Genomic DNA, 11,804 nt, shown 5'->3' with positions numbered 1-11,804 from the left:
CGGCACTATGACAACATGGACTTATGACCCCTTAGCAGGGGTTATTCCGAAGGACAATGTGGGCACCTGGGTGGGATCACAAAGTTTAGATGTTCTGATTCTCTCATCTTTAGATTTTAAAGGATTGCTTTTTCTAATGATTGTTTAAACACGTGAGTCTGTAACTGAACATTATTCTCCCTTTCTGTTGCCAAAACAGTTAAACTATTACAATCTGTAAAGAATAATAACGCTAAATGTTTTCCTATCTTATTTCTGTCAAGGTGCATGGTTTCATTGTCATCAAAGACGTATTCATCTTTGAAGAGACACACTTTATGTACAGCGTGTAGTTGAATATTAACTATATGAACTACTTGTTCAAAGGGTATTGGGTGTGTTTGGAGAAAACATATGTAGCTTTCTTTTATTATAGGCTATTATATAAAACTGAGCTATATTCAAACACTTCACAAGATAAGTCTGAAAGTCAATCATTTTTACTTCAAAGAATGTATCAATCATTTCCCACAAGTTCACAGGGTCCTATAACCTTCTTGGTGATCTGTCCCTAAAACAACACAACAGGATCGAGCCTCATATTTCCTACAGCGGCTAGGTGGTGCCCACAACAATAGTGCAAGTGGTGAAAATGTGTTACTGAACTTCATTTGAGCAGGCATGCATTGTTCTGCATCACCCAATGTGCTGGGAGCACTGGGGATTGCCTGAATGTGTGTGCATTGCTGCTGCGGTGGTGGACCATGACATAAAGACGGAGGTCCGATTTCACAACGAAGAATAGATCTTACAAAACAGCATCCTCGCATTGTGTTGGTTTTAGCTCAGTGCAGAACAGCATAAACGCCATGTTTGCCCAAACTGTCGGAATGAAAAACATGACTCCACCTGTGCAAGGAATAAGTGATACACCTCTGGGATCATGAATGTGGCCATTTCTTTCGTTTGTTATTGCGATATTTCAGTCTAGACCAACAAACTTTCAGGGAATTGTTCCAATCAGACTTCACAAGAATATAAAAAAAAACTCACTGTAGAGATATCTTTGTCAACTCATTGTAACTAAACTACATGGACTTCAGCCACAGATGCTGTGTGATCCTGGAAATCAACTTTGAATGAATCTGGAGCACTCGGGCACATTAACGCTCACAAGGCCAAATTGGCCTGATCTAGCCTTCATAGTGGGTGCACACACATTATCACATTACACAGTAAGGGCAATTGTAGTGAGGAATTCCCCCATTCACCGCATCACGATGAGAGGAGTTTTTTGTAGTGTAGAGAGTACAAGGTGGTGTGGAGTATGCCGCATCTCACAGCTGCTGCACAGTCCTTTCTTCCTGAAAGGGTCTTTTTGTTTTACCTTTCCATCATTTAGATTACTTGCACAGGTGACACATAACCTCAGCTCATATTGCAACTTTAAACTTGCAGGTAGATGCATTAAACAAACCCATACTTGCGAAGACCTTTTTTTGTCCAGTCACAGTTTTGGTTTAAGTTCAGTTGTTTCTCCCTTCTTGCAACAATATATTGTTACTGCTCATCCGAGCCCTCCTCCCTCTTCTCCTCAGGGCGGAGTGGAGGGAACTGCAGCCGCACTTACTTCTCATTCCCAACTATAAATTTCATGTACAGTGTTGAATCATTGACTCAACCTTGCCACTAGACTGACCAGACAGAATATTAACTGCTGTTGGATCCTTGGGGGAAATATGGGCTGCCATGTGCAAGTGATGGCACATGCCCCATTGCAAAATAAGATTTAATTACAAGCCATTGCACTGATAAAACATTGTCTTTGTATTTTATGGCTCTGTGTGGAACTCCAGTTTGTACCAAACAAATAACATTTTAATTACAACCCCCAAATTTCAACCATTCTTAATTTACTTTGACTTCTATTGCTTTGCGGACAGTATGAACTCAAGATACTTAATGGTTTTCTTCTCATCAACTTAATATCATTTGTTAAATACCATAGATATTCATATACATTTCCGACTTTTGTCAGCCTGCTTTTGCTTCTCGCAATGCTTCAAAGGCATTCTGACACTTAGATATCAGGCAGTGAAGTGTTTGACTTGTTACTTTGCCCCATTTTTCCTGGAAGCATGTCTTACGGTGAATGCAATAAAACAGGGCTGTTGCTGTTTCCCTGGAAAAGATGTCATCTTGGTGACGGCAGACGTTGCTTTTAAACTTCACTTGTTTTTATTTTACCATCAGTGCTGCATCACAGAAGTATATATTATCTTTGCCAATAGGGCAAACCTAGAATACCGATTCGTCTAACCACCTGCCTCCACTTTGCATCCCAGATGCCTCTGGGCCAAGAGAGATCGAGCCCACCTCTGGACAAGTTTGACAGATGGCTTCTTTTCTGCAGAGTACAGTTTTAAGTGGGATTTCGAAAGTAATTCTGCATTGTAGGGCTAGATAAAGGTTTCCCACGGTAATCCCCTTGGTAAATGTGGTCATATCAGCTATTCGGGAATGATGGTTCTTGGGTCAGTTCTGTCTAAGGGATCAGAAATCAGTTTAGGCTTAAATGCTACTATCCCTTTACACTCAAATTTCTAAAGCTCCTGTGAATGTATTCTTATGAACTATATCAATCACCTCTAATCTTTCTTTAAGGGGCATTGTTTTCAACATTTCAATCATTTTCTTATGCATCTATTAACAAGTATAGATCCTTTGCCCATCTTTGCCCCTCAGTCAGCTTTTCTACAAAATCCTCTTTACAATAACCTGTTTGAAATTTCATTGCTATTTTTACAAAACCTTTATGCCATCATACCAACATCATTTGGAAAGTGCTGCAGGCCTTAAATGCAAAAACAGAGGCATGTAAACAAGTGAAATTAGATTTATGAGAAGAAAGGATGACTGTCTGCTAATTAATAAAAGTCCAAGTAAATTTAGGAGTTGCTTGATTCAATTGTATTTTCTTCTCTTTTAATCAGTGTCATTGTTAAGGACTCTTGAAATGAAAATAAATGGTAAATATGTAGAACTTAGAAAGGATGCATCATTGATGATGTATTTTTTTTATCTCTGAGCTGATCTTTCATCCAACTTTCTGTCTCCCATGAGTGATTGGGCCAAGCAGATGTTTTCCTGCAAAGATGGCATTGTTCCAACAATGTAGCGCCTAGGATGCTGCACTTATTTGGTAATAAATTCTGCTCTTAATACGAAGAAGGGCTCACGCTGATAAACACATTTTTGTGGACAATGATGTTAAGAAATTATTAGACAGAACTAGAGCAAATCTTGTAGTGTCACACAAGTGAGTGGGACCTTCTGAGCCAAAAAAAAAGGCAAATTGGCTCTGAAATCAGATTTTAGGTAACAAAACGAACTAGAACTGATTTCTTGACCTATATCCTGTTTGTAAAACAGCAGATAATAGCAGCTTTACAATATTTACATGCAAATTTAAGGAAGAGGTCAAAATAAGAGCGATATCTCTGATTTATACTCCAATAGCCGTGTCCTGGTTATAGCACAGGCTGGACAATACATCCATTAGTTTCAAATCCTGACGGCTACTTTTCAAATATTAACTTGCGTTTTTAAAACTGAAGGTTTTGCTTTATTAAATGCGTCTGCATTAAAAGTGTTGCCCTTGAAGGAGAGAACCATCTAAACAACAACACTAAACATGGACTTTAAGAATAAGTCTTTATGTATTTTTCTGTGTGAAACAAATTACCATTAAACTACACAAATAGAAGCGGATACTGTCAGAGACAGAGACCATGTCCGAGAAATAAGTACAGAACATATACACATACTGGTATTATAGAACTGTAAATTATTGCTTGTTTTTGCTACTTTGTTTTCTGGATTTCTACAATACTAGACACAATATTCAGCTTTCAACAAAAACAGTACAATAGTGACAGTATTAACGGTATTATTGAGCTTTTTAGTAGACAGAAATAAAAGAAACATTCAGACTAAGTCCATGTTGAACACAACACCATGAAAGTTGGTTTTGATCAAGCATCTTCAGGTCTTATTGTTACACATTTTTATCTTCTTTTTTTTTTTAGTTTCCATTACAAGAGTGCCAAGAGAAGCTGTAACAAACTGCAAACTGGGACTGACCTCAGCAACAGAAAAACAAACGAACAAACAAAAAAAACAAAAAAACACTTGGCATATGTACATAGATATACATTTTCTTCTCAACTGTGACCAAAGTCCACCACTTTGAAACACAATGATCGCAGAGTAAAAAATCTTCAGTGTTTCCTCCTGCTCCACTGCTTCCTCTTCATGAACTTCAACCTCCGCAGTTCCAACAATCAGCCGCCTGCTTGGACAACGCCGGCGGCTTTTACCGCGGCATCCTGTCAGCATTTTTCAAAAAGAAAAACTGCAAAAAAAAAAAATGCTAATCTTTCTCAGAATGTTACTACGAATGTTTCTCGAGGACACAAACACAAAAGACAAAAAGATGTTGGTTTCCGTTCTGCAACATCCTTCCTCGTTTTAAATCCTCCAACTGTACTGCATGTAAACACCTTGTCAGAAGCGCACTCCCGCAGATCCAAAAGGCCTGAAAGGTTCACACTAGCGAAGAGGAAGAGGAGTGCTTCACTTACTGCAGTATGCTGGTGAAAAGGCTAACCAGGTGTTTAGCTCGAGAATACAAATATACAAGGAAACTGAAGAATGTGCTCCCTACTTTGTCTCAAAAAAGACTTTTATGTGAAGGAAACAAAGAAAACACTGACAATAAAGTGCTTGCATGCACACAGACTTGTCTTACGCTTAATAATATTGTTATACAGCCAAAAAAAAAAGTATTTATAAATTTCATGCCTGAACAGGATGAAATAGGTATAGAAAATGGACGCTGTCTAATGTTATAAATAAGGTTTAGACTCACTTGTGACAACCAAAAGCCCTGTTACAAGCATTTGTTCTTGTTGCTTCTGCAGAACAGACATATTTAGTTCCATAAGTAGGTGAAAAATGTACATCAGGATAAATTCAGGCTTTCACTAAATATTATATAACAAAAAAGGAGATAATGAGAAATGAGAAACAACAGCAATTTGGTTGAAGAAAAACAAAAAAACAACAACTCTCCTCTCAGTTTAATAATCAACATCAGTGTCTGACTGAAAAAGTATCATGTTTTGGTAACAATGAGAGGTGAGCAAATGCTTTGGTTGGTATTTCTGTTGATATCTCATGAGGCAAGTTTTTTAATTTCCCTTTTCTTAATGAAATGCTTTCAGGAAAGCTCAAATATCTAAAATAATATTTCCACCTATGTACCGCTGACTTATGTACACCAACAAAAGCGGCGCCGTATTGCGGTGCGTGGCGGGAGACAGCCGACAGCACCGCAACAGCTTCGGGACATCAAGAGATTCTCAGTGCAAAACAAGCAGGAGTGGGTTTCAGAGGAAACCTGACACATTAAAAGTGGATTTGATCTAGAAAGTACTCATGACTATAAAGATGTGAAGTACAATAAAGCAAAAAAAAAAAAAATGAAACATCCCAATCCTCGTTGTGAAATAAGGAGAGGGGATGAACTGTATTGGATCCATCATATTTCCACAAAACTGTTCATCTTAGAAAACCTGTTCAGCAGTTTGTTTTCTTTTTTTTTTAACGTTCAGAGATGTCGCTTTAAACTCTGCACTCGCGTCAAAAGCGTCACACAATTCTCCTGCCGCCACAAACAACAAAAAAAGGAAACAAACAAAAAAAAACCCCCCAAAAAACAAACACCTCGGCTCCCCATCATCTACCGAACTAAGTAGGCATGCAAAAAATGCTGCGGTAACAAATACACAGTAAAGATACACATCTAGTAGTTTAGCAAGAAACATCTCTCCAAATAAAAAAAGAAAGAAAGAAAAGAATAAAGAAAGTCAACCACCACAACTTAGTTAGTCACATATGGCGCTTTGTGCTGTGTGTGACGTTAAATAGGTTCCTTTTTCTTCGTACAACTTTTTAGTATTTCGTGTTTTGGTACACATTTTTTTTCTAATACAGTATATACATGCAGACAAGAGCGGGAACATCACACACAATCCTGATGCAAGCTGAAGTAGCAAGCCAGCAGATATAAAAATGAATGAAAAAAGAGGGAATAAAATACAATATATGTGCTGTATAAGTAACTTGAAAACAATTTAAAACCAAAAAAGTCTGCTTTGTCCTCAACCGAAGATTAATGTACACGGGGAAAGGTTAACAAGCGATCTGACAAGCAGGCTACTGAGCAGGACGAGCAATGTGTGTGTGATAAGTGACAGGTGCCTGCAATGGGACAGGTATTGTAACCCCTCTTGCTGAAACTGAGAAGGGCTGGTGGGGTGCAGGCACGCGTGCACGCCGCTCCCCACGCGGTCCGCAGAATGTGATGAGTGTGTGTGTGTGATTCTCATCCATTCCCTTCAAGCCGCCTCATTCCATCGCCACGTTCCCCACAAACACCGTCTTCGAGCAATGTTTGTTTTTGCTTGTTGTTGAACTGAAATGAGGGGCATTGACGCTCTCTGGAAGTGCAGAGACGAGAGAGAGAGAGGACGGGTGTGTTGCGGATTCAAAGGGCGGTCGGGGGCCGCACCGGTGTCAGGTGGCGGAGAGGGAGGTGCCTCTCTAGTTGGAGACCTTCGGGGGCTCGTCGGGGCGTCTGGTCTGCACAATCTGCTGCTTTGGACGCGCCGCTTCGTCCTCCTCCGTCTCGCTCTCGCATACGTGGACGACCACGCTGGGGGTGGACTCTGTCCCTGCGTGGAGTTCATACTTTTCACCTGAAGGTGTTAGAAAATTGTTTTTTTAAAAAGAGGAGAACAGCAGAGGTGTCAAAAGTATTCACATTCATTACTCAGATAGAAGTATAGATACTAGAGTTTATAAATACTCCTGTAGAAGTTGAAGTATCAACTCAAGTTTTTTACTCAAGTAAAAGTATAAAAGTACTGGTTTCAAAACTACTTAAAGTATAAAAGTAAAAGTAATGCAAGCCATTAAGGACAAAAGCCATTGAAAATGAATGCATCTTAGTATAATGCAAATATATTAAAGAACCATATATGTGTACTATTGAGCATTAACATGTGTTTCAGAGAGCAGACACGTACAAACCAATAGGGTTTTGAAATTGTATTATGTTTATACTTCTCATTCAACCACAACCAAATTCTATCCGGATGGCGCAATTTAACTGGATAGTTTTTTTTAAAGGCCGAAATGAAATAAAGTAACAAGGCTGTTTTCTTAAATGTAAGGAGTAAAAAGTACAGATAATTGCGTGGAAATGTAAGGAGTAGAAGTAAAATGTCGTCTGAAAAATAATTACTCCAGTGAAGTATAGATAACCAAAATTTCTACTTAAGTAAGGTAACGAAGCATTTGTACTTTGTTACTTGACACCTCTGGAGAACAGAAATGCAAGAATTACTGGAGATGCATTTGCACACTGATCCCAAATTTCGACAACATAAAATGATTGTTTTTATTCTGGCTCAAGCAGGCTGCCAATCAGTTCAAGAGAAAACAAAGAGACCTTTCTAGAAGCAGCCCTGCTATTTCTCCAAATGCCACACTCTGCAAACTCAGATTGGAGGCATACACTTGCTAGATTGTATCACAGTTGCCATGGAGATGAACTTAGAATGCTGCCAGACGGGAGGAAATTGGTCTGGTAGCTTTTCAATGCGGTGCCAAACAGAGAGATGGCCGGTGAATGGAGTCCTGCTGTTACCGCAGGGAGTTGACAGAGGGAGACAGCGCGCTGCGCTGCCGGCCAACCCTAATCTGATTTCAGATGGCAGGATGCGAGGCAACCAACAAACCCATTTCCTGATGCCTCATGTTTCTACGGCAACGGCAGAAAATGGTCCTCTGAAGTGGGTTTTTGTGTGTGTGAGTGGTCATGTTTGTGAGAATGTGGAAAGTTTAAACATGCTTTTGTGGGTAATAATAAAAAAAAAAGATAAGGATGCTTAGATGAATACAGACTGTTTTCCACTTTATCAGCATAATTGTACCCACACATGGAATTATGGGAGGATGCTGTAGACGCGGCACAAATGTTTCACTGTTTTCTAAAGGTTACCGTAACCTTATAGCTTGTCAACAAGACAGAGAGAGGCAGAGCAGAAATGCTGCAGAACAAAACCATTTTAAATCTTTCCAAGTCTAACTGAGCTGAATTAACCTTAAATATCAAGTAAACTGCTCTGGAACAGAAGCAGCTGTCTGTATCTGTGACTCTTGTTATTTATTACATCACTTTAGTTACTCTATGATGTGCCTTATGGGCCACAACATTAAGTTAATAACGTAGGTAGTAGCTTTAGAACAAAAAATGTCAATGCACATGTAATTTGATGGAACAAACAAGCTAAACCGTGTTACCATGTACAGAACAAGACAGTCTCGCTTTTCATGATTGAACTTTAAGTGTTTGGTGGTTGGATTCGAAGAACAGTTGATATAGATTCGTCAAATCCGTATGCACATACAAATATTGGCATTGACACATAACGCATTTCCTTAGAGATGAGGCGCAACTATGAGTTAAGAACCTACGACATGGACAGTTAGTGCCTGGCACATTAATTGGCTTCAAGTTAATATGTTTTCTTATTTGAATTATAATCAACTATTTCCTAACAACAGTACATCAAAATAATGTGCAGATTTTCTCTGGAAAAGTCTATAATTAAAGAGCCATGACAGTTTTAAAGATCTCAGTTAAATGACATCTCACGCTGCGTCACAGCTACATTAACTTTGCCCTGATTCCTTCAAAGACACACATCCTTTCTTCATCCCCTGAGGTGTACGAAATTATTTCCTGTTCGTATCTAGTTAAGGATGAGTGACTCAAATCAGATGCTTCATCCCTTGGCGATGCACTGCAAGCGTGAACATACTTAATAGGTTTATTGAAGTGGAGTACTGACCCGGTCCTAGTTTGGCAACAGCACACAGCAGGTCATAGTTGATGACGGGTGTGGCGTCGTCGCTCTGGCTCCAGCCCACAGGTGGGGAGGCGGGGGGCGAGATCAGAAACTGTTTGACAGGCTGAGGAGGGGCCAGGTACGACTTGTCGATGTCTTCATCACCGTTCTGGATCTATCAAAGAAGAACGTACTGTTAGTCTTTGCGAGGAGATGCAACATGAATCTGTATAACAGTCTAATCTATAACTAAACATTTACATGGAAAGCTTTGATTTAAAGATAGTTTTGTATTAACATACTGTAAGCCACTGCATTTTTACTGGAAAGATGCATGTCAAAGTTGATTTTTATAATACTACTGATTGATATAATACTGCAACTTCAGTGGAGGAAAAGATCTGTTTTCAGTCTTCAAGTTTCACATTGCGGACTCATTCCCACTAAAGGATTTTGGCACTTTGATAGCTGCCAATTGCTGTAATCACAATACCTACATGTGGCCTTTTTATGTGCTCTGAAATCCTTAATCCTCTTAAGTCAAAGTACAAAGAGGTGCTGCAAGGGTCATGGCTGGTGATGCATTTGTGAAAAGGAGGTGTCAATTTAACTTAAGTTGATACACACAGTATTTTGAAGCAGGACTGTGTAGTGTGTAAATAAAACTGAGCTACATGTTGTTTCTTCTTCTTTTTTTATGATATTATGTGAGCAGAAAACAAGCATATCGGACGTTTTTGCAGGAGAGGCATGCCCCCCCGACCCCAAAAGATATCAGATCAGAAAATGTCATCACTGTTCTGGAGACATGTCCCCGTCCTCTTCCTGCAACACACCACTTTGTTATTCTTGCCCTTCCTTTCCCCGCGAGCACAAAACAGGCACACACATTTATACAGCTACATTGGAAGAAAGAGCACAAAATGTGTTCCTGTGTTGAATGGTGTGACTGATGGGTTCTGACGGCGGTGTTTGTGGTTTCAGGAGGCAGTCAGGTGTGGCTCAGATAAGGAAGCGTCACTGAAAACCATGATAAAAATAGTCCACCTCCTTCTGTGCTTTTGTTGTGTCTACATACCATTATAGTTGTGTCTACGCTATAAGGGTGTGTAATTAATCCTCCAGTCTTAATCACTGCGTGCTGTTCCTTAGAAACTCACTTGAGCAAAGTAGAGTTTTAGCTTCCTGCCGTTGAACTCGGATTCGTGCAGCTCGATGCGAGCGCGGGCCGCGGCCTCTGGGGTGCTGAAGTTGATCCTGACTCTCTTGAAGCTTTTAAACATCTGGAAAGTCGTCTGTTCATCGTAGCTCCGAAACAGGGCTTCAAACCTCTCCTGCAGAAGATTAAAAAACAAACAAAGGGGAGCTCAATAAGAGATTCATAATTGTGACTTGAATAAAGAGGAAATGACTCATCTGACTTTGTAGATAATCTAAACAATTAGTTGTTGATTTGCTCGTTCTCCGTAATCACATAACTGTTAAGCCATTTCAGCAGACTACAAGGATATTGTTGCCTTTAAAATTCAGCCAATTGTCAACCAAACATCACAATGAACATTTGATTTCACTCCATTTGTTGTACGAATAATGTTCATATCCACTTCCAAAGTTCTGTCACTAAATTCATCTGTTCAACATGACAACAGCTTAAATGTGGGGAAATGTGTTTTTTTTAACCTAGATTTTCAGTCTGACAGAGAGATTTGACTAATTTTGTTTTACAGAAACTCAATTCATAGCAAATGTAACTTTCTTTAGCATCCTCCTTTGAAAAAATATGTTTGTAAAGGGCCTTTCCCCCGCTCATTCTGTTCTTTTTTTCATTAAGGTGTCACAGTTTGTCTTTACATAACACATATAGTACACTCTACCTTCCGCCTCTTTTTGTTTTTCTTAAAAAAGAAATAAATAAAAATCAGTCCTCTCCTTTGGGTGCCAAGCCGGCCTCCTCCGCGTGAACTCAATCAAGCAGCTCAGCAGGAGGGACAAATGGAGATGGCCACCAGGAGAGCTGATTTCTGAGCAATCAGGAGTGCTATTTCTTGTTTCCTTGCCGACCATCTCCCAGCAGCGGAGGAAGCCTCACTGAATAACATGTCTTCTTTCCAAGAAACAAGAAGGATGATGGACTGAATGTACCAGCGTGACACAAGAAAAGGCTTGTCGTGACTGAACGACAGATAGAAATGAAGTTACCTTTCCCCCTCCCTTTTCTTTTTGGTTTTTAACGTTTGTGTCCGGTGTCCCGAGAATCACATGCTTGCAATAACTGCCATGAACACCAATTGGTAACCACTCCTCACAAATCAGCCCCTAATTCTGTTACTACATTTTTATTTGAGCAGATTTTCCCCCTCTATTTCAGGCAGAAGGAGCTGGAAACTAGAATACTCTCACAACATTTCCACTGTTGGGCTGACACAGCAGCCCTCACCAGCACGGAAAGAGTACACGTTACCCGAAGAAACACAGGCGGTGTGTCGACATGAGGCTCAGCACATTAGCGACATTAGTGACGGCGGGGAGACGGGAGAGTGTTGGACTCTGTCCCTGTGCCCCGTCAGCCCTTTACATTCAATCAATCAATCAAAACTGTATTTATAAAGCGCTTTAACATGCCACAAGGCAACCAAAGTGCTGTGCAGGTAAATAAAAATACCACAAATAAAACCAGAAGATACAAATAAAATCAGTAAGCAACATCCCTAAAGATAAACAAAAGACAATGCAAGGAGAGGCCTACTGATCATGTTTGCTGGAGTTAAGCCAGTGTAAAAAAAAGTGTAAAATCATGGAGAGTTCTGGCAGACCTCACAGAAAGAGGGAGAGCGTTCCAGAGTTTAG

At 39.9% G+C, this 11,804-nt stretch overlaps 1 protein-coding gene across 2 annotated transcripts in view; it reads right to left on the bottom strand.

The window, feature by feature from the left end:
- Positions 1-515: 515 nt before the first annotated feature.
- rcan3 (regulator of calcineurin 3) overlaps positions 516-11,804 on the bottom strand; it is a 50,148-nt gene continuing 38,859 nt past the window's right edge. The window contains exons 3-5 of one of the 2 annotated variants that reach the window (XM_061743361.1): positions 10,118-10,291; positions 8,961-9,132; positions 516-6,800 (exon numbers count right to left, since the gene is read on the bottom strand). In XM_061743361.1, coding sequence (XP_061599345.1) covers positions 6,646-6,800; positions 8,961-9,132; positions 10,118-10,291 — 501 coding nt within the window. In that variant the 3' untranslated portion in view covers positions 516-6,645. The remainder of the gene's footprint in view (positions 6,801-8,960; positions 9,133-10,117; positions 10,292-11,804) is intronic. The other variant, XM_061743362.1, reaches the window with a different exon arrangement.

The sequence above is a fragment of the Cololabis saira genome, chromosome 16 (assembly GCF_033807715.1).
Source record: "Cololabis saira isolate AMF1-May2022 chromosome 16, fColSai1.1, whole genome shotgun sequence".
Taxonomy (NCBI): domain Eukaryota; kingdom Metazoa; phylum Chordata; class Actinopteri; order Beloniformes; family Belonidae; genus Cololabis; species Cololabis saira.
Note: the sequence above shows the minus strand (reverse complement) of the source record. Positions and strands in the feature narration are given on the sequence as shown.